General features: G+C 45.5%; 1 protein-coding gene and 1 long non-coding RNA gene across 2 annotated transcripts; one reads left to right on the top strand and one right to left on the bottom strand.

Moving 5' to 3' along the window:
• Positions 1-900: 900 nt before the first annotated feature.
• On the bottom strand, positions 901-3837 carry LOC119175760 (mitochondrial sodium/calcium exchanger protein). Its single transcript, XM_037426719.2, has one exon. It carries the CDS (start codon positions 3352-3354, stop codon positions 1420-1422), a length of 1935 nt encoding a protein of 644 aa, XP_037282616.1. The 5' UTR covers positions 3355-3837; the 3' UTR covers positions 901-1419.
• An 11241-nt stretch (positions 3838-15078) lies between these two features.
• Positions 15079-22618, top strand: LOC142774972 (uncharacterized). Its single transcript, XR_012886600.1, has 2 exons — positions 15079-15634; positions 22379-22618. It is a non-coding gene; the product is annotated as an uncharacterized LOC142774972 (long non-coding RNA).
• The last annotated feature ends 689 nt before the right edge of the window (positions 22619-23307 follow it).

The raw sequence follows: 23307 nt of genomic DNA, 5'->3' as shown, positions 1-23307 counted from the left end.
GAACGAAGAGAATATGAGGTCGACTCCCCATAAAAAGTAGAAGGAAGTAGCAGGAACGACGAACGTCATATACTCAAAATTATTGGTGCTTCCTCCTGGTTTAACTAGCACTTTATGATAAACAATAAAAAACACTTGTTGCAGCGCATTGACAAATACCACTAACACGAACAAAAAATTGAAACAGTCAGATAAAAGACCAGTACTTGAGATACTTCTAGAGACTCACCTTGGCGTTTCTATACCCTATATAAAATATCGCAGCAGCAAACGTTCAGGTCCCCATCACATGCGGGAGAGTGACGGTGATCGGAATTGGCCTGCTTACTGAAATATTCCACACAACACAAGGTTGTTTTATGAGGCACTATTCTGAAGAAAATAAGCAACTGGCTTCAAGCAATATTAAAATGGGTTCGACATGTGGGTATCAACGAAGGGCGAATGAGAGCCAGTTTGTTTTTGCTCGGTAGCGCGCTGCCCGAGGCTGATCGAGCCCGGCCGAAACAGAAGCGGTAGTAATCAAGATAGAGCAGCTGCCAGGACGCTTGAAAGACATTTGGCCATTGCGCAGCCCGATTCCAGCTATGAGTGACGTCAAACGAGAGTGCATCGAAAGGATTGCCTCCGTACTTCACCTGCCAGTCGCGCTATATAGCTGAAAACCCAGTAATGCCATAACTTTTGAACCTTGCGTAAAAAAAAAGAAAGCAACAACGAAAGCTATCAGAAAATGCTCCGAAAATTCGCTGTAACAAACAAACGGGTGTGGCTACAATAAGGTAGACAAAATAAGCTCGTGCTGTTATTGGACAAAGCGCTAGAAGTGCATGTAGAGAGCTGAAAATCGCGTATAAAATAAAAAAAAGTGTGCAAAAAAGCAAGCTTTCGGTGACAACGCAGTGTTGAAAAAAGTTTAATCAACGTTCGCTTCAGGTGATGCGTAAGTCAAATGCGCGACAAAAATATTAAAATGAACATGCGTGTACAACCTACACAACAAACCCCTTTAGCGCGCAGCAAATGACGAGAATAGCTTAAAACAATGAGAGTCGTACTCTGCCGCTCGCTCATACGGGCCAAACACTGATGGCCCGATCTGTGCTTTTCAAGACTCAAATTGGAGCAAGCAGTATTGTATGGCTTCCGAAAACATAAAAACACATAAAAATGGCGACACTGCTGAACTAAAACGACGCTGAGAGCTAGAACAGAAGCCCCAGTGCCACAAACCCAGTCAAAACTTTCTCGCGGAAAATCACTGTAGACTATACTTTCAGCAAAAAAAGAGAGAAAAACCCTGAGCACTCGGGCCTTTCAAGCTATTAGCGTTTTAATCAATGGCCACAAGCATGCAATCGAGAAACGCATGCAGATAGCTGTCATATGCAATTCTAGATTGGCAACACGCTGCGTATGTTATTTCTTTTGGATAAGGAATATCTCAACAAGCGCAGTAGAGAGAAGAAAGAGTACATAGAAGAGTATGAGGATTGCCCCGACAACGCGAGACGAACGGAACCACGTCACAAGCGCCGACAGAAGAAGCACAAACAGGACAATTACGAGCGCCCCGTATATCAGCGGGAGCAGCTCGCTGTAGTGCAGCTCTATGCTTGACACGGATCTCGATACGAGGTTCATACTGAAAGCAACACCGATACCTAGTAGCAGTGCTAGTACGGGTCCGGCGAAGCAAGCTGCCATGGCCATCTGCGGAAAGCCCTGGCGCGACAGCTGCAGGTTGGTCACCAGGTCCCCAATGTTGTTGCCCCACGCGAGAACGGTCATACCAAGAATGACGTCACTGATGCCGTACAGAGCGCCGAATGCCTTGAGGAGTGCCACTATCTCAGTGGCGACGCCGTAGATCCAAACGATAGACATGGCAAAGCCAGCGTAGGCAAATACAAGGTGGTAACGCGGTGGCTCATGCACCGACGATGTGAACCAGACGAGGCAGGCCAATGCGACGCCTAACGTAAGAGCTACGCACCAGGCAGGCACCATGTCGCCAATGCGTACAGTTAAAATTCCAGAAATGCTTAGGGCCACGATCGGACCAGTGACGCAGTGCAGAGAATTAAGCGGTCGGGACCAATTGGCATGACGGTTCTCGTGGTCCACCACCGGTATGGTCAGCACAAGCACCAGCGAAATGGGCAGGGTCAGTACGTCGTAGATTTTGTAGCAGAGACGCTTGTCTTTCCACTCGCCAGGTTCCACGGGGGAAACGTGCAGAAGAAACTCGATCCACTCACTGTATGTCGGGGGCATCTTCTCGTCAGTCGACGGGCCGAGCAGCGGTGTTGCCTCGCCAGGGAACACAGACGACGCGACGAAATTGAACGAGGCCTGGCTCCATCGTGACGCACGCCGTGGATCCACCACTTCTGGAGCCTCTTCTTGGTCTTCTTCGACTGAGGCAGTGAAGTAGTAGATTGCATTTTCGTGATGGTGGTGCAGACTGATACCTGAGGACGATCGACGCAAGCGGGGTCTGGTCAGAAACGGCGGTGGCGTGCTGACCACGTCGTTCGCTTCGGCCAGAGAAGCCAGATCTTGACTTTCTTCATCACCTTTGTCGCTCCTGGCAAGAGAACTGCTGTTCAAAGACTGGCTGATTTCTTTATCAACGTTGCTGAAGCTGACTCGGGAGACGCGCCTGCTCGCAGAGACTTCCCGGCGGAATTGAATCCTGCTCAGTCTGGCAATCAACTTCTGGCCCCAGACCGCAACCGTTATGTAGAATAAGTAAAGTGCGATGAAGCCAACTGCGTCAGCTAGTCTGATACATCTGTTGAAATAAAGCGTGAAGGCCCAAAAGGAAGCCCCCAGATAAAAGATGACGTCTCTCAGGAGGGATGACTGGATCAGCTCGAAGTCGTTGTTGATGAAGATAAGGCCAACGACGATGGTCGCGACGTAGGTGCCTCCTCCGAACAGCTCACCGATAGCCAATGCCGTGCGGTCACGCCGGATGCTGGCGATCGTTGCGATGGTGTCCGGCGCTCCATTACCGAATGCCAGAAAAGTGACGCCGGCGACACCCTGCGAGAGTTGAAGGGCCTTTGAAATGTGCACGAGTGCTGGACACAGGTAGGAGCTGGCCGTTGACCCCAGCGCCACAAACAAGGTCGCGAGCCACAGGACCAAAAGCAGCAGCGAGGGAAAGCTCGCACCCTGGTCTCCTCTGCAGTACAGGAAATCCACGTACGGCAGAATCGCACGGCCAGCGTCGCAGTCTTCAAGGCTTCTAGCGAGCAAGCAGCGAGTAGCGCTGTCGTTGGCGAGGCTGTTCACCAAGCTGCAGTCACCCTCGCTGTTCGAGAAGTGCAGGGCGGTCGTGCCCATTGCAGCTCGAGCTGAACTTTCCTTCGGGTGGGAGGGAATTTCTTGCGCGCATGCATCACTGGCCAAACTACGTTGGTCGACCAAGCGAGGGCGCTCGTAGCGAGCCCTCGCTATACGTTCCGAAAAACGCGGCGACCGTCTTTCTACGGTGGTCACGAACGACGGGCGAGAACGATCAGTGACTTCAACGGGTGTCCATCGATCACCACTCTGCTAGATCAGCGCGTGCAACGTAACAGCGCGGCGAACTGCCTGATTGAGCGATTACCAGGGCACATGAGTTTCAGCGTGACGTAACGCCTGCGGCGCGCTCTAAACGAGGCCAGCGAATCACAGTCGAGGTGCTACCCCGGGCGCCAGGGATCAAGCGGGGAAGACGCGCCGGCGTTCACGACTATGCCATTGCTATCATTGCCACGTTCCGAGGCCCTTCTATTCAGATGACAGCAACGCACGCAACGAGAAATAGCGACGTTCTATTTGTATTTCTCTTTTTCTGCCAGTCGTTACGCCGCGGGGCCTTGCGTGCATTGTTGTTTTTGGCACGTACTACTGCTAGCTTGTCTAAATACATGCGCTGTATTGTGTGCTGATAGACTAGCGCAATCAGTGTTATTCCACAAAATCTTTACGAAGCCGTAAGATAGCTCCTAGACGATTAGTTCAAATGAAACTCATTTCGCTTTATCAGCGCCAGCGCTCTGAGGTTCGAGACGATGGCGTATTTATCTAGCCTCGCCCCTTAGCTTGATAACAAACCGTTGCTTTATAATAACACGCCATACTCTCGCCTCTATCGATGTTTACTTGTCTTGTCGATTAGGGAGCAGCGCAAAGCAAGAGAAAGAAAACAAAAGTAAAGAATGGTCTCACGAGAGACAAAAGAGAGCTTAGGCGGATGTGGTATTTGGCACGCATTCGCTTGCGTCGGCCTCGTGGAAAGCGTTACGGGTCCGTCGCGATCGTGAACACTGGGGACCAGCTGGTGGCGGCGTCCTACGTGGACGAGCCGGCGTCCGTCCTTTGTCGAGACTGATAAAGAAGTTTACCCCGCATGTCTGCTCAACAAATAGGCGGAAACACGCCATCTTCCGCCCTACTTTTCCTTTGCTGTAGCCATTAACAACAAAAATGACAGGTGGCATCGCCTACAGTGCATATTTAGCATAAAGTGCAGTGATGCCTCGATGCAAGAGGTGCCTCGTGCGCTAATTCCCGCTGTCCATCGAAAAAAATAAAAAATCGGCATATCCCTCGTAGCATGGGAACCAATGTTATGCGAAGCATGCGGAGGGAAGGTGACTGTGGTGTAATTTCCTTTTGAAAATTACTAAATAGCGCCATTACTTACAATCTTATGTTGAACACTTACATATGTTTTATATGACAAGTTGTTGAAAGCTGCGTATGAATGATAACAACAACATCAGATTTACCAACCCAAGAAGCGGCGAGCTGTTATGCACCGCTTGTGCTTGCGAGGTTAGTAGCCCCGGCTAGTGCTATACGTAAACCAACTTCAGCAGATGGCGCCTTTGTATACAGAGGACGCTAGCCTGGCGTGGCGCTTGTGTCAAGCAGCATACACGTAATGTTTATAAAATTAGATAGCCCAGTACAGAAAGAGCAATTGACGTTTCACCAACCTAACGCCTGAATAGGGTCTTTTTACAAAGCAGTTTCGAGGCTTAACGTGGCTGTTTGGTCGAATACATGATTAAAACGCAGATGGATTCGGTTCGATTTTCCCTGGGATCATGAGACCCTGATATATGTTTTTATTCTTCGCATTCGTCGGCGGTTCAATGCTACTGATGTCAGTTTTTCTTAAAGCTGGCTCAATTAGATTACCAATGTTCGTTGTCGCCGTTCCTGGGTAGACATAAACTGTCAATCACGTGTGGCGTATAGCCGCTTGCCACGTCCCGTGGTATACAGGCGTATGTGCCCCTCGTGTGTAAAGGAAAGGGCTTGGCGACGCATGTGGCAGGATTTCCACGTTATTCATGTCATGACCAGCCTTACATATTCGTCAAGCCCTCTTACCCTCGCATACTAATTTAGTATGGGAGGGTAGGAGGCGATCAAGAGATTACCCAGACGGATAGATAGATAGATAGATAGATAGATATATGGATAGATAGATAGATAGATAGATAGATAGATAGATAGATAGATGAAAAAGAAGAAGGATGCTTTATTTTTCAATGAAATTGCTTACAAACATTTGTGCGAAAACATCCGTATCGCTAGCCGACATGGAAAGTTAAGGATCCGTTATAGACAAGGCATTTTGTTTAATTAGCGTGTAAAATCTTTCCACAGAAAATTCAATCACAGACTGAAAAAATCATATGCGAACATGTAGCAAAAACAGAAATAATGCGACATGTACATATATTTCCACAATATTTGCATGACAACCGGTAACTCTCCGATAGAAAGAGTTTCCTGAGTGACTGAATCATATTTGATAGACGTTTAATTAGGGTAGGGATACTGTTTCTAATTTTAGCAGCAACAAAAGGTATTGTTCGACGGCTGTAGACATTGTGTACTACTGGCAGATTAATATTTTGTTGTTCGGCCTGCTGAGTGTGGCCTCTAGGTTTTAATAAAATTGATACATGAAAGCTTACATTCTTAATCATTATTTTGTGTACTAATACTGCGCTTTTGAATCGCCTAACCATATTAAGAGGCATTATGTGGAGATTTCTGAAAAGTTCAGCCCGTGGCGCATTCTTGGGGGCTGCCGCAATTGTCCGAACAGCTCTTTTTTGTAAGATGGTTATGACTCAGCAATATGAGGCATATGTGTAGCTCCGTGATTCAATGCAATAAGTTAGGTGAGAGTGGAATACGTTGAAGTATAAAATACGGAGTATGTGTGCGCTAAAATATTTTCTAGCCCTAAGTAATGTAAAGCATGCAAAGCTTAGTTTTCTGCGCAAATTGTCTATATGCGATGCCCAGTGAAATGAAAGATCCAATGCCACACCAAGATTCGCTTATCAATGGTAGTTTCCCCGATAAATAGACCATGTGTTTGGGGTATCACTTTTCAGTTAGAGGCGAAAACTATGTACTTGGTTTTTTTTTGGTATTTAGTAATAGGTTGTTTGGTCGAAACCACTGAGAAGTCACTTGTAGCTTTTTATTGGCTAGTTATTCGGCTTCCTGGAGAGAGTGATGTGCTATGAGTAAAGCAGTGTCATCTGCATACAGAGCTGCTTGCATATGGGTTAAGGAAAGAGGATAATCATTAATGAAGAGAGAAAACAAAACTGGTCTAAGTACCGAACCATGCGGCACGCCAGTTTCGACGAGCTTCCTGTTTGATTAGTTACCAAGTATCTGTACATACTGAGTCCGTTCGGACAAATAAGTACGAAAGAACTTTGAAGTTATACCTCTAAATCCATGACGTTCAAGTTTGTTTAGCAATAGTATCAAAAGCTTTTTTTATGTCAAAGAAGATGCCGAGGACGAATTGGTTATTGCTTAATGCTTGGTTTACTGTTTCTGCCACAAAGCTTATCACAGTAGCCGTACTGTGTTCTTTCCTAAAGCCATGTTGATTCGGAGTTAGGATATTGTATTTTGTAACGATGTCTATCATTATTATGGCTACAAGCTTTTCAAAAACAGTGTTCACACATGATAGAATTGTTACAGGCAGGTAATTTGCTATGTTGTCAGAGCATTCACTTTTGTGGATTGGAGTCACCCTCCCTATCTTAAGCTGCTCGGGGTACACGCCTGTCGTGAAGGACAGGTTGAAAACAACAGCTAGAGGTGTGCTTAAGGTTTCGATATTGTCCTCCAATATTTTAACTGGTACTCCATCATGTCCCATGGCCTTGTGTGATGACATCTAGCGTACAACTACAATAATTTCAGCTTCAGTAATTTCACTAAAAAAGGAGGTATCCTCGTGAACAGCAGGGAATGGCGAGTTATGTTTTTCGTTTGTACTTGTTGCCGAGTGCTTTGCTACGGTTACGAAATAATCATTAAAAAGTTCCACTATCTCTTGTTCATTACAACCCACGACATCTAAATTGGGTAAAACAGGTTGTCGAGGCTCCGGATTTACTACCGCCTTTATTATACGCGAAATTTTCTTTATGTCACCGTTCGCTTACGTGATGAGACTACTGTAATTCCTTTTTTTCGTTTTCTCATCATTGATAACGACATATTGCGCGTGTTTCTGTACGATTCTTTATATTAACCGTTGTCCTTATTTTGCTTCATTTTGGTTAGCCGGTGTTCCCTTAGTCTAACAACTTTGAGTGTTTCTTCGGTCATCGAAGAGCAAATCGGTGTGGACAAGTACGCTGATCTGCGAGATTCGCACTCTCTTTTTATGCATCGTGACTGCAACAGTGATAACAAATCTGCGTAAGCTGCGTTCGCACCTGTACTATTTGAACATAAACACTGCGTTTCTTTGATTGGCCGTTTACTTTTTTCGTAATCAATCATGAATGATTGCGTGTTAGTCTGTTTTGCTCATTATAGATATATGCCAAACACATAAATGAAAAACGGGAAATGGTCTGACACGTTTTCTGCTATCACTCCGGCAGTGATAGCTTCACTGTCAATGTTTGACAAAAAGTGGTCAATCGTTGTTGGTGTAACTCTTGTTAGTGCCACAATAGGATTTCTAAAACCATAACTTAAAACTAAGTCTACATACTCCACGCTTGTTGGTTTGCTTGTGTCTATATTAAAATCACCGCTTAATACAATTTTTTTTTCACTTGTAAAGTGCTCTAAAATGTGTTCTAATTTTTCGCGTCTGGTGGTCGGTATAAGACGCCCACTATTACGTTATTTTGCCTCTCAAACAAACAGCACCTCTAGCTCTCCTAATTGTGTTCCCGTAACTTTCTCTAGTTTTGTAAAAGTAATCCAGGATGATATGTACAGTGCCACGCGACTGCCTCGGGAAACAAATTGTCTTGGAAGAGAAACAAATTGGTACCCAGCCATGTTTATGAATTCACCATCTTTCAGCCATGTGTCAGATAGTGCTATAACATCGTATTTTACATTTTGACGACTGATAAGAGCTATAATTGCGTCATAATTTTGGTTCAAACTTCTTACATTGCAATGCAACAGGCGTAGAATGGTGGGGCTGTCATATTTAGTCGGATTACACGTAATCGTGCCCATGAGCACGCAGTTCCTCCCAGTAAAGAGTATTCAGTCAAACTAGATGATCTTAGACTGGTCCGCACAAGAGGCTACGTGAATTACACTAGCATTTTCTGCTTTCCTAGCCAGTATTTTGGAGTTGGAAACCCATACAAACTTCCAGCCGTTTTCTTTCTTTCTGGCAATCGTCATGCGCAGTTACTCCCAGTAAAGAGTATTCAATCAAACTAGATGATCTTAGACAGGTCCGCACAAGAGGCTACGTGAATTACACTAGCATTTTCTGCTTTCCTAGCCAGTATTTTGGACTGGGAAACCCATACAAACTTCCAGCCGTTTTCTTTCTTTCTGGCAATTGTCATGCCTAGCAATGCTTTGTTCTCTGGGAAAGGTGCTCGTTGACCTACACAGAACTGGTGTCGGGAAAGCCGATTTCATTGCTTGTGAACTTTTTCTTTTTTGCTTCTTGAAGCCCTTAGTCCCGTGTAGCTCTAGATAAGGATTTAACGACCATGTTCCTTTTTTCTTTTTCCTTTGTGGGCACCCGATGCACTACGTCAATGTCACTTGGCGCGATCTGTGTTCCAACTTTGTTACCGATTCTCTGAACTACTTCGACCAGTTTCTCGTCAGGCAATTGAGGAATACTTTTGATGTCCAGATTATTGTTCCTGCTGTATTGCTTAAGTTCAGTAAGTTCTTTTTGTGTGGAAGAAAGTGCCCGTTCTAGTTCGGCCTTTTCTTTTTTTCAGCAGACATGCTCTTTCTTTAACATTGCTAGTTCTTCTTTCGTTGCGCGCATTTCTTCAAATGATTCATTCGTGCATTGTATGCTTTCTTTGAGGCTATCTATTTTTTTCTGATTTGCATCCACGTCACACGCATATCTGAAGAGTTCTTTGATTGTAGTGGGCAACTTTTTACCCATTGTGAACAGCGAGTGATCCAAACTTAAAATGTGTGAGAGTACGAAAAAAACGCTACACACCTGCAAGTATTTGCGAAAGTGGTGGAGCTTTTCGTCGAGGCGTGGTTGCCTGGATCGCTCGCTGTTCAAACAGCGATAGTATGGTGCTTAAAGAATTTATAGGCTCCGGCCCCGGCTGGTGGTGGTCAGCGCAGGCGCAGATGTCAATTTGATGTGTTCTGACGTACGTGATGCCTTGTTGTCGAGGGTCCCAGGATAAGCGCCGCAGCCTGCCCCAGCTACGGTGCGATACTCTGTTCCTCGGCCGGTGTCTTCACGGGGTGCCAATCTGCAAGTATTTGCGAAAGTGGTTGAGCTTTTCGTCGAGATAGATAGATAGATAGATAGATAGATAGATAGATAGATAGATAGATAGATAGATAGATAGATAGATAGATAGATAGATAGATAGATAGATAGATAGATAGATAGATAGATAGATAGATAGATGTACCTACAGTACGCAAAGAAACGCTTCGCATGTACTAAGAAGGATAAAATGCTCCATTCAACCACGTAAATAGTTTTAAGAAATGACAAACATGAAATGGGCTTGGAAACGCGCAAAAACGTTCCTTCAAAACGCCATAGTAGCTTTGAATAGACAACGAATATCTTTAGGGCAAGTTTCCAGCCGCAGTAGCCCAGAGGTTGTGGGGCTCGGCTGCAGACCCGAAACGCACATGTTCGACACCGGCCGCGGCGATCGTATTTCGAAGGGGCACTTGTAGTGTGACGTCAGTGTACGTTAAATACTCAAGTGGCCGAAATTATGCAGAGCCCTACGCTGTCTCTGACCCTACAAACCAACCGATCTTTAGGGCTAGTTAAAGGGGGGAAAATATTGCATCCACTGTTGGTCAAGCGGCGTGCACCCTTCAAGAGTCCGACAGTGTCACCTGCACACGTCAACTTCTTGAACTTCCGCTTAGATAGGCGAGTTTCTTCTTGAAATTCCGCTTGGAGAGGGAGCCCTTCCAGAAGAGGTCGGTGTAGTTTCATGATCGAGCAAAGCACACGCAGCAGCAGGCGATAACAAAACTATAGCTGACATGCGGTCACACTGTGTACCACATGGGTCCTTCTGAAAAATAACGCCTTCAAGTTGTTTTTTCATGATAGTATAATATTATCAGATGGCGTGTTACTTTCCACAACAATGATATGATTATGAGTGACGCCCTAGGAGAGGGCTCCGGAAATTTCGACTAACCTGTGTTCTTCAACGTGCGCTGACGTCACTCGGTAACCGAGTCTCTAGCATTTCGGCCCCATCGAGAACCAAGCGCTGCTGCCGGGATCGAACCCACGACCTTGGTTTTTTCCACCAACCAAACACAAAGTCAGAAGCACCATTTTACTCCAGCATATCATGCAAGGCAATAGTAGCTTGATTGCCAGTGATCAAGTGTACAGAGGTCCTACTGCTTAATATAGCCAATACCAGATTGCCCCACTCGTAGCGGAAAATCTGGTCCTACATTCAGCTTCACCTGCTACGGTGGTGCTAAGGCATTCGGCTGCTGATCCGCAGGTCACGGGATCGAATCCCGACCGTGGCAGCCGCATTTCACATGGAAGCGAAAATGCCGAATACCCGTGTACTTAGATTTAGGTACACATTAAAGAAGTCCAGGTGGTCTAAATCTCCGGAGTCCTTCATTACTGCGTCTCTCATATTCATATGGTGGTTTCGGGACGTTAAAATCTAAAAATTATTATTATTTAGACATTTAGCTTAATTTCTCAATTTTAAATGTGAAGCTTTTCTTAGCAAACTTCTGTGACTTTGAGCGTATCCACTCATCCATCCATCCATCCATCCACCCACCCGTCCGTCCGTCCGTCCGTCCGTCCGTCCATCCATCCATCCATCCATCCATCCATCCATCCATCTATCTATCTATCTATCTATCTATCTATCTATCTATCTATCTATCTATCTATCTATCTATCTATCTATCTATCTATCTATCTATCTATCTATCTATCTATCTATCTATCTATCTATCTATCTATCTATCTATCTATCTATCTATCTATCTATCTATCTATTTATCTATCTAACCGCTTACGTTTGGGTGCTCTCGTGATCACCTCCTTGCTGAACCCAAATTTGTATGGGAGGGTAGGATGGTTTGACGAATATGACTCGTTAGTCATGACATGAATATTGTCACAATCCTTAGTATCTACCTAGGAACGGCGAGAACACACATGGGCAATTTTAACGCGTGAGCGTTAAGCAATACCCGACATCGGTAGCGTCAACATGTTGAATACAGAATAAATGTCAGGGTTTCAGGTGAAATAGAACCAAATCATTCTGCGTGGCGATGAAGCATTATACCACAGAGCTACGCCAGGTCTCAGAACTACTTTTCAAATAGCCGCTCATGAAACTTGAATAGTGGTTGCAGCGCTGCCTACCCAAGTGTATAGACATTACATATGTATTTCTTTGATACAACCGTCACGTCGGGTTAACGTCAATTGTGGTTAAATGCCATGCGCTGAAGTCTATTATATAGAAGTGCCCAGGGCCAGCATCTTCGCGAGCATCAGAGCTTCTTATTAGCTTCTGGTGTTGCCAATACGCATGTTCCAGTTGGCATCGTAGCGCAAGATCAGAGAGCTGGTAATATGAACATCTGCAACTCGTCAACATATGTCTGTGCGTGCAACATTCGTACATATATTTAGCGTCATTTCATGACGTGTCGCTCAATAAAAAGAAACTGCAACGCAGTCACCTTCCCTCCGCATGTTTCGCATAACGTCGATTCCCAGGCACGTGGGATCTGCCCTTTTTTTTTCTCGAGCTTTTCTCTCATTTTTTTGGAACTTAATTTCACCAAAGCGCTGCGGGGCAGTATATCGACACTTTAGTCGTTCTCAAGTACTCAATTTTCACGTTGTCATAAACTGCTATTTGCCTTTAGTGTCCCTTCGAATCAGCACACCAAATACTCGACGACCAAATCATCCACAATTTAAGTGAGCATCTACTGAGGGAGGCGACTGGGCGGTGCATTCATCAACTTCATTTTTCCTCGTTACTGCGATGCTGAGAAGCACGCGATATGAGCGACCACCACGTGGCTCGAGAGGATGAGGTAACGCCGATCGATCGACTCACACCCCGAGGCTGCATGCTTTCCTGGAGCAGAGAGGCTTATGAGTGGACATATACAGAATCCGTTGATGGGATAGTCAAGCAGACGGCGTACGTAACTACTTCAACACGTAACAGCGATTCAACAGTATTTCCAGAACGCATCGGCTCTAGAATCACCGCCACTGTCGTTGCGTAAAGTGTAGGGCATTGCATAAAGTGTTGACGAAGCGACGTCGTTGCATAAATCAAGAGAGTCTGCGACACTCCTGACAACACTCTCATAATAAGCACGTGTCGCAGCCGAGGGGCGAGTATCTTGCGGATCGTAACCGAGTACGTTTATTCTCAGAACTTCTTTATTCTTCAATTTATTCTAAAATTATCTCAATTCGTATTGCAGCAAATCAGTCCTGCAGCAATCAAGAATCAGTACGAAATGATAAGAAAGCAACACTTCTCGCCACCCTGCAGGGACTCGCACGTCATATCATGGCGGTTTCTTATCGAAGAATGGTAAGCTTCACTTGTAGATTTTGGTGCACGTTAAAGAACCCCAGGTGGTTGACATTTCCGGAGCCCTCCACTACGGCGTCTCTCATAGTCATATGGTGTTTTTGGGACGTTAAACCCCACATATCTATCAAGCTCCACTTGTAATCTCCGCTTAGAAAAGAGTATTAGATTATTTATGCAGGCACAGAGATTATGTTTTCGTGATCATACGTTGAAGTATTTAGTAAGGCGTTTCGGCAACAAAAAGCAGCGTGGCGTGGTTCCCATGGCAAGCGCGAGGATCAATAAGAAGATACGCCATGCCATATCGCATGTTGTAAACTACGCTACATCGTCCCACGTGTGCTTAGCAAGCAAGCCCATAGGATAATGTAAACGCTCACAGCCCAGCAGTTTAATTCGCCTCGTGGATTGCCCTTCCAAAATAAAGAAACATACCTTCGTTATTTCCTTTCTAAGAAGAATTAGCGTAAAAAGCAAACCCTAGTATGTCGTCGCCAGCAATACGCTTAACATGCTAACGATCGATGTTCACGCTCTCTACGCAGGGAGCTCTATAAACATCATGTAAAGTGCAAACTTCTGATGACCTGCGAAACTTTATCCAGCACGATAGCTGAAAGAATGGTCTTTAACTATATCGCTATTCAGCACGCGACGCATTGCTAAGCATGATTACGCGCATTCTAAAGAAATTATTTGAATTATGAATCATGCCGTTTTCAACAGGTTGCGTAGTTCAGCGCCTCTAAGCTATGATGTGGGCTATGAGCGGTGCCATAGTTGGAAGTCCGGCTTAATCTTGGCCACCTGGTGACATTAAACGTGTATCTATGCAGTGAATACTAAAATTCATAATTTTGTTTTTGTTTTTCACCACGTGCCGAGTGGAATTCAAGTACAAGAAAACCAAGTAAGAGTATCTGGATCTGCCGCTCAGTGGCGGAGTAATCACTGTCCACCGCGGTGGGTATTTTACCAACCATATAGGTGTTCAAGTACGCCGAATGCCATGCCCTATTGTGTACCATGCCTTGATCACGCAGCCTTAACGTGGAAAGGAGCCGGGTCATGTCGACCATTAGAACTTCACCTACGCTTCAAAATATCTGTGCGGCTATAGCACAGACGTATATAGTGCGCAAACACATTCAAATATCTCGGTCTCTACGGCCTTCCATAGACAGATAATAAGGTGGCTTAGTTCATGCAGCGCGAGCTTGAGAAGGACACAAGGCGCTTCGTTTCCAAACAAGCCGCGACCGCGCTAGTTTTGAAAGAGTTGGGGGGAAAAGGAGCTCGTCTGATGAAAGTTGGGAGGCGGCCGGTGAAACACCGCGCTCCAGCAGCGAGCGCTGTAAGGAGCGGCCAACGCAAACGTTGAAAGAAAACAGGAGGCTCGCCCTCTGAAAGCCAAGACGACGTGCGTCGCGCAAACGAGCCGCTGGACCCACTTCGTTCCGGCGCGCGTGTGTTCGATGCGCAAACACTGGCTGTGTTCCGAACGTGGCGTCCTCTCCTTTTTAGACCCGGGTGGCATTCAGATAGGTTTTTTTTGGCTCTTTCCGGGCGTAAGACGGGCACCTGTTGGCTTCCGCCTATCCCCGCTGGCCATATCGATTTGCGCAACACAGAAGGCCCTCCGGAGCGGCGCTCTTTGGAGAAGCGCCTCGTTAACGGCGGAACACAATTAATTGGCGTCCACCAAGCATTACGCGTCGGTAGCTATTTCTTCTGCTCTAATTCGGAACGGTCAGACGGGAGGCTCGCGTTCTTTAGTGGCACTCCCGCGAACCGATGTTGATATTCCACGTCTGGCTATACGGGTTCCAATCACAGCGTTCACATGGCAAATAAGTGGTGCGAAATTGTGCATTGAAATGACAAAAATAGCCTTGAATAATATGGGTTTATTGAATTTAATCACGTCCAAATGCCTGGTGTTTCTGCAACAACATGGCGTCACAGAGGCGTGAAATACTGCAAGACCAGTTGGTTTGACCTCGATCCTTATACTATATATCGTTAAAACAGTGCCAAAGACGATGACAAAATTCGTAAAGAGAAAACCTTCAAGAATAGGTGCTGACTAATTAATAACTTGAATGTTTTATCGCAGAGACCACAATAAAAAAAAAGAAACACATGCTACTGCAAGAATAAATGTCGAAAGACAAAACGATTGTACGATGAAGAATATGCGAGGTGCCAAGTGCACGATCCGTGTCACGATCACTATAATGTTTACGTTTTGTTAGAATTTACGATAAAGTGCTCGCACTTGCATGCATCGTCATCTTTTTTTTTTCATTGCCTTGACAGCGTACACACGTGGATGATTAGGTCAGCATATGTGTTATGATAGCGCCATGCCACCTGAGACCTTCTGACGTTTGCCGCACACCCTCAGGCACTACAGTGACGAGCCAAGCATGTTGCTACATTTTGAGGCGACAGTTGTTGGCACGTTTAGAGAGCCGCTGGTTTCAACAACGACCCGTCTGCCAAAGGTAGGCATTTTTCACAGTATAGGAAGGAGGGGGGGGATAGAGAGAGAGACTGCATGAGAGCACGATTCACGAAGGTCTTTGATGCGCCTGCCTGGCATAAACGACGCATACATTCTTGAACCAACTGCCGTATACCTAACTGATGTGTTGCTGCTAAACTTGAATATCCAACCTCGATTCTCGGCGAAGGCGGCTGTATTTTGATGGGGGCGAAAGGCAAACACCCAGGTGCGTAGACTTAGGAACGCATATGTTAACGGATCTTGAAGCACACTGCTAAAGCGAACAAAACAAGCAGGCTAGACAGCACGTTTCTAATACATTTTGCATGCGCACCTGTGCGCTTCAACATTCGTTCACGCATGAACCTTAACCATGCTATAGCCGGACTTGTCAACCTGTTAATCTTTGGTGTACGCTAAGTAAACCCAGCTAATCAAAGTCAATCGCTGTTACGGCGTTATGGTTGTTGCCTGTTACGGTATGCACCACAATAAATAACACACCATTCTTGGCACGCAAAACCCCGTAATTACATTTTGTTAACCGTATACGAGGGTGCATGGCTATTTGGGCTTGTTGGTATGGTAGCATGATAATATATGGTAGCGCAGACAAGGGACATGAACAATAGCAGGCACAATCAAGATAACACAGCGCTAACTTTCAACAAAGTTAGCGATTGAAAGTTATGTTTTTGTTAAGTTAGCGGTTGAAAGTTAGGTTTTTGTTAAGTTAGTGGTTGATAGTTAGGTTGTTGAAAGTTAGCGCTGTGTTGTCTTGAATGTACCTGATCTTGTTCATGTCCTTTGTCTGCACTATCGTATATTATCATATTTTGTTAACCGTATTTTTGACTCCTCGTGCCATGGTATAACGCACCCTATACAAAAACTTGTCAGCTCGCTGGGCGCTCACAATACAACTTCAACGCTCACTCTTTCAGCGGCCTTCTTGATTTGATGCGAAACGCAGTGGATGTAGGAAACGACCTGTGCAATAACCGGTGAAGCAAAAGTGGGAAAGTTTTGTAGAAGCCCTAAAGCAAACTTTCATAGAAGTCAGAATTTTTGTCTTCGTGGGTATAATGAAGATTGACTCAACCTTGGGTTGGTACCACTGGTTCAAAAAAAAAATTGATGAGTGCTTGTGGCTCTCAAGGCAGCAAGTACTACAAAAAATGGCAGGAAGGAGAAAATGGAAGCTTGCGATGACAAAAAATTCGTATAGGGGGCGTTGTGTCGAGCGAACGTTTGTCTTCCTCAAAGCTAACAGAGGCTATCAGGTCTGTTCTATCCTTGAGGAAGACAAGTCCGCTTGTCATGCTGACAGAAACAGGGCGTGCAAACACGGACACCAGAAGGAAGTCGGGACACCACAAACGCCTATAGAAGCAACAGAAGGTGCGCACAACGGCGGGTAGGAAAGAGGCATTAAAACTATAGAAATAATACGTATTGCAGGTATTCCGTGCGTTCATTGCGCATCTCACCGACAAGAAAATAAGTATTGGAAGCAGATAAGGTTGTTGTTAGGGCTGTTAATAAGCTATATGTAAGGTTTGCGTCACTATGCAGAGAAAGAATGAGTAAAATACAAGAAGCGGACCCATATTTGTTTCGTAAAAACGCCAAGAATTTCACTGACTGCCGTAGAAGTGTTAATATTTAGGGTATCTTTCTGGACAGATGGGCCGCTGCAGTAACCAGAGGTTATTGGAACATCAGAGACCGCTAACCGGAGGCTCACCTTCTAATCTTTCTTTACATTCTCGAGAGTGCAAGTGCACGCCAAATTGCCATGAATTCACAATTTTGTTCCGACGGAGGACTGAGAAAATGCGTCCAAAGATTGAGGCATGGCATATCGATAACAGAGCGTAATATAGCCGAGCGGGCCCAGCGAACGAGTGGAACGCCAACTGCGCGTGCGCAGCACGCTGAGCGAGCCAGCGATATTACGAAGCAGGCCACTCGTCCGCTCATTTCGTCTCCTCAGCAGAGCGTGCGGAGCGGACTAGCGTGCGAGCGTTCTCCAGGTAAAGCGTCTGCTCGATCGACGGTATCTTCAAGAGTCTTCAACAGGTGGCGCAGCAAAGCGCTTCGCTGTAGAGTTACTGCATATGCTACCTTTAGGTACAGTAACTCTACTGCTCTGTCTGCGCATAAACAAGCGGATCATTGGCTCGGCTATTATTCTTCCTTCTATCTGGCGCTCCACATGCCCTTCCGCTACTCCGCTGGCCCGCTCAGGTGTTACTCTGTACAAGTGGTTGCGCATGTGTGAGCCAGCCATCAATTAACTTGCATAAAAATAAAATCGGTCATCTTTTACGTATACCACCTTGCATGCCAGATTGATAGCTTCGAGTATTGCTTGAGCATGCGCAGATAAGTTGCCATGCCCTCTTTCTTTTCCGCCGTAGAGCGCTTCTTCGGTTGTTAGTGTTTGTGGTGTTCTGACTTTCTTCTTCGGTCCGTGTTTGCACGCCCGGCCCGCCTCTTCCAGAATGAATGCGTGCCAACTATAGCTCAGCTCTCTGTCATTCAGTGCATAGTTTTCTATAGTTGCGCCCATATTCAGCAGACGTTGTTGTGGAGGAAAGTCATGTTGAACTCGAGCAGTCACAGTTGGCGTGCATAGGCAAGTTGCGTGATGCGGGTACAAGCTGCGAGTACATCGGTGAATCTTTCGAAAATGTCTGCTAACTGACGGGTTCGATGAGCGTCACGTCGTTAGCGTGATAGGAGGGGAGAGGCGGAGATGGTCAACACACATTTGAGCATAGTTAACCAGTGTAACTCTTACACGTCCGCACGCACCACTTTAATGAATGCCCTCGTGATAACTCCGCGTTTTCCGAGTTTATTTTTCTCGATAGTCAGAAGGTGCTTTTCGGAGGTTCTTTTAGGAGGGGCGGGGGGGGAACGGCGTTTATTTCTCGTAAATCCCGAATGCTCTAAAATTCGGCATTTAATTTTGCATTATAAGTTGCTGCAATGTGATCTTACTGATAATTATTTCCAAATGGATTGCTTTCTATTCATGTATTCATTGTGATGATTCTGCTTCTCCATTATTTCATTTTTTTCTCACTTGCTGTTTATTTACCCTGTTAATAGACTGTATATGTGCTCTGCTGTATAATCGCCAAAGTCTTCTTTGGGGGACAGGTGCTTGTAAAACTGCGCCTCAGCTTTTTTCGCCCGGTCTCCCTCATCTTCTTTTTGATAGTACCTATAATAATAATAATAATAATAATAATAATAATAATAATAATAATAATAATAATAATAATAATAATAATAATAATAATAATAAAAATAATAATAAAAATAGTAGTACAAAACCTTTGATGACATGGTATCTGACCACAAACTTATGGGAACATGTCTGGAAGGTTTGACCACACAAACATGTATACACGTAAGTACAAATACTTCAATACAAAAAACATGCGTTTGTTCTCCTTACATCAAAGCTTGTTGTGATAGACGCAAGCGTACTTTACGAAGTTACTGATGGATCTGCCCTCCTTTGGAATGATGCTTCTCAGCTTTGAAAGTGCCCTTTGAACGTTTGCAAATGCCCTCTTAAAGTCGAAGTAAATTGAAGAAATCTGAATTGCCGAAATATTTACAGGCGCATGTTTATCAAATTCTTTCGGATTAATTGGAAAACGTGGAGCTCTAGTTATACGTTACTTTAGCTTCTCTCTGTTCAGGCAGGTGCAACCACACTGTATGCGGCGGCATAATAAAGTGGGATGCAGACACTTGTTGTAACTCTTGCATGCGCAAACTGCCACCATGAACGCATTCATGAACACTGTTGTACCGGGAGGGTAAACGGTCTTACTGCGAACGCCATGAGCTCTAGGAAATTTCAGTGATTAATGGTCACTGAGAACATGTGTAACTTGGCACTTTAGTTACATTAAACGGCAACACATGATGCGCACACTTGTAGGCTCTGAAGAATTATGTGCCCCCAAACACAAAATTTGTTTGATATACCCAGCAAGTTCCTTCATATTTCATTTGTCTTCACTTCTTGAAAGGCTGATGATTTTTAAAGAGTAGCTTACTCGAGCCCTCAATATCCTAATGCCACTCCGAACAACGATTGCGAAGTATCCTAATGTGTTCCTCATCTTCTACCCGCATGAGAAGTGTGAAACTGGAGCAGCGAAACTAATGGGAAATCAGTCCAATCAGGATGTTATCGCTGATGCCCAACGTCTCGAAGCTAAAGTCAGACTCTCATAAGCACGCCGCCATGACGGGCAGATCAATTAGGATGGGCTTCCTAACCGTATCGAGGCTAGCACGGCGATTATGCCGGTGTACGAGACCGCGCCAAACCGACCTAGACCCCGATAACGCTCTGCACACGTAAGCGACGTCTCGGTGCGAAGTGCGTGCCTCGCCCGTTAGATGCGCGCGGCGAGTGCATAAAAATGCAACTGGCTGCGCTACAAAGCGTCAGAAATCGACGCAGAGGAAAGTCGTGCGTCGCCTCTCGGCGCCTCAAAAAAAAAAAAAAAAAAGCAAGAGCGTGAAACGAGCACGTACCATGCACGCACCGCGGAAACTGCAGTGGCGACGCTACACACTCCAGGCCGTCTCCTCGCGAGGAGCATGGCGCGCGCATTCTCGGAAACACCGCCGGGGCTCCGAAGCACTGGAAATCGAGTATGCGCCGTTGCGGCTGCTCTGCCCAAGCCGGGGCATGCTGGCGGAACATCAAGCGACGCCCTTCACCAGCGGCGTCGGATGTTTGGCCCTGGGTGCGTTGCGAAAGTGTAACTGATCTTCATTCACCCGCTGCAGCCCGGCGGGTGCCGGATTTGTCAGCGCTCGGCGGCTGAGGCAACCACGAAAAACCCTATAGCTGCTCGTGCGCCGCGCATAGAAAAGAGGCCGGCTAATGCCGACGGCTGCTTAGCGAACGGGCGCTGTTTATTGAATGCCCGTGTAACATATACAGCTGTAGCAGGCGTCTGACGGCCCGCAAGATCAGGAAATTTTCCATGCCCTCTTGTGTGGGGGCCACAGGTTCGACTTCCCGCGGCGACAGTCGAATTGCCGATGGCGGCAGGCTGTAAAAACGCTTACAGTGCTTTGATTTTGATACACCGAATGAACATAGCTTGTAAAAGAAATAATTTGGATAATTTATACCACAATAACGTTGTTTAGGCCACGATAGATCCTGCGGAATGAACGCTCTGGACGAAATGATCGTACAAGCCCGGCAGCTGCCGAATAGCTGCGTGTAATTTAAATATGCTGCATTATGGCTGATTTATTCCCATCTAATTGAAGATACCGCGCACAATATTTCGGGTTTTTTACCTTTGTTCATTAGCGCGACCTGCACTCTCTTTGGTCAAACTGCCGCGCCCGTGCGAGGGTGGTCAGGTTTAACCTGACCATCCCCGATTTGGCCGAACCAGGTGTTGTTGAGTTCAATCTCGTATATTGTGGACCAAATAGTTTTTAGTCGGTCATTCTCACTGCCATACGCCGTCTCTGCCGTCATCTAAGCTTAGTTTTTCATAATCATGGTCTTGTTCTTTCTCCTATATCTCCTCTCACCTTCTGCGCGAAGAGAAAACGCCTGTCGTATCTCTGTTAATGTGGCAGCTTCAACACAAAACTACGTGATAGAGCAGGAGGATACTTTATATGAACGGCGGTAAGCACTACATTGCGAGGCTGCAATGATTCGAAGCTGAACTACGGCCAGGACATCACAGCAGCGAAAGACGAAACCAAACTATAAACACGATTTTACGACTCAAACTTCTTTATTGATATGACATGTATACAAGGAGATGTTAGAGCACTAGTAAGGTGCCGAGCCCTTGACTTTAGTCGATATTCTGAGTTAAATTCCTTCATTTTCATCGCGTAAGATGAAAGATGACAGTCTGGGTCAGTATTTGAAACGTTGTTAGCTGGCTTCATGCAATTTACGCAAGCTGAACTTTTGTGGCATTCTGTGACATTAATTGCGTTTCATGTAGGACCGGATCCCATGTATTTATGCGAGTTTCATGGGCAATCTTGTGAACTTTTTCACGTACGAGCACCACGGGGCATTGTGTAACGTCGTGCATTATGAACATTATTTTATATATGATTGCTATGTACCATCATAAGCTACATTTGTCAAAATAGTTAGCAAAAATACGTTAAAGAAGCAAGATTGAGTCTAAGCTGTCTCAACACCAATGATAATACATACATCCAAATTATATCGAATGCTCACCGTTTTAGCCCCAGTTATAAACAGGCATCATCTCCTTACTAACGTCTGCTTTCTCAGGTTACGTGGAAGGCAAAAAAAGCAAGTCCTCTCCTAACTTTCCTCAAATCACACCACGCGAATATAATCACAGGATTCCTCATAAAAAGAAGTATGACATTGTGATTTTTAAACTTATTTCGGTTATTATGCTTCTTTTCGTTACACTCATTAAGGAATGAACGAGATGAGAAATTTAGTACCTGATTATTGCTAAAGCCATTGTACAATGAGGCTGTAGAAAGCAGAGAATCATGAACATATGTTGAATTCTAATGTTATTAAAAATGTTGTTGACGATGAACGTTGTGAGGGCGTATGCTTGAATATGAACAACCATGCTAGTCTTGAAGCAGCTCAAAGATCAGGTTTTTACAATAATGGCTACCGGAAGCCCTTGATGTTGTATATTTATTTGACTTGCATACGCAGATACACAAGGACACAGAAGAAAGAGGGAGAGAGCAAGCTGGCAACTGCCACCTGGAGTGTCACAACGCCTGCTCACTCTTTCGGGTGGAGGAGAGAAACAGGAAACAAAGATTAGATGGGAAAAAAGGGAAAGAAGATGAGGAAGAGAGAAAAAAATGACGTATACTTCGACAAGTATGAGTAAAAAATGAAAAATAATAAAGAAGAAAAAAATAATAAAGAAAAAAGAATAATAAAAAAGACTGTCTATAAACGGGTGGCCCGGTCCGTTTGGTTCATAAATGTAAGGAGAGCTGGGCGGGCCTGGTCGCGTCGGGAAGCACTACCACTCGGAAAGAGGTAGCCGTCTAGGGTCGCGCACTTGAGTCCTAGGAATTTATTTTCCTTCATCAAAGACCGCTGCGTAGAAAATGTGGGACAGTGCACTACGAGATGCTCAAGTGTTTCGCAGGAGCCAGAAGGTGCGCACAACGGGCAGTCCACACGCCCTTGACGGTGTAATCGTTCACGCACCAGCACAGAGCCCACTCTTTGTTTGTAGAATTGTGCTCGGGAACTACGAGGCAAGCCACGGCCACGATCACGGGGAGGGAACGATCCATTCGCCACACGCTGGTCTGGGTGCTGCTTTAGGAGGTGTCGGCGCTTAAGCAGACGAGCGTTGTCCATCGTACATAGAATTCCCGGACAGTCACATTCATCATGCATTGCATGACGAAGCAAGGCGATCCGCGTATTCATTGCCCGCGATACCCACGTGCGAAGGTACCCACTGTGCAGCTAGGCATACCTCACGTGACAGAATATTGTTAATGGATTCCATGATGCTGCTCAGAATAGGGCTGTCGGTCTCCTTGCAGGTGAGTGTGCTAAGGGCACCACGAGAGTCGGTGAGGATGACAACCTTCGATGCTGGTAACCCTTCTTGT

This window comes from Rhipicephalus microplus, chromosome X (assembly GCF_043290135.1).
Source record: "Rhipicephalus microplus isolate Deutch F79 chromosome X, USDA_Rmic, whole genome shotgun sequence".
Taxonomy (NCBI): domain Eukaryota; kingdom Metazoa; phylum Arthropoda; class Arachnida; order Ixodida; family Ixodidae; genus Rhipicephalus; species Rhipicephalus microplus.
This window is presented reverse-complemented; position numbering and strand designations above follow the sequence as displayed.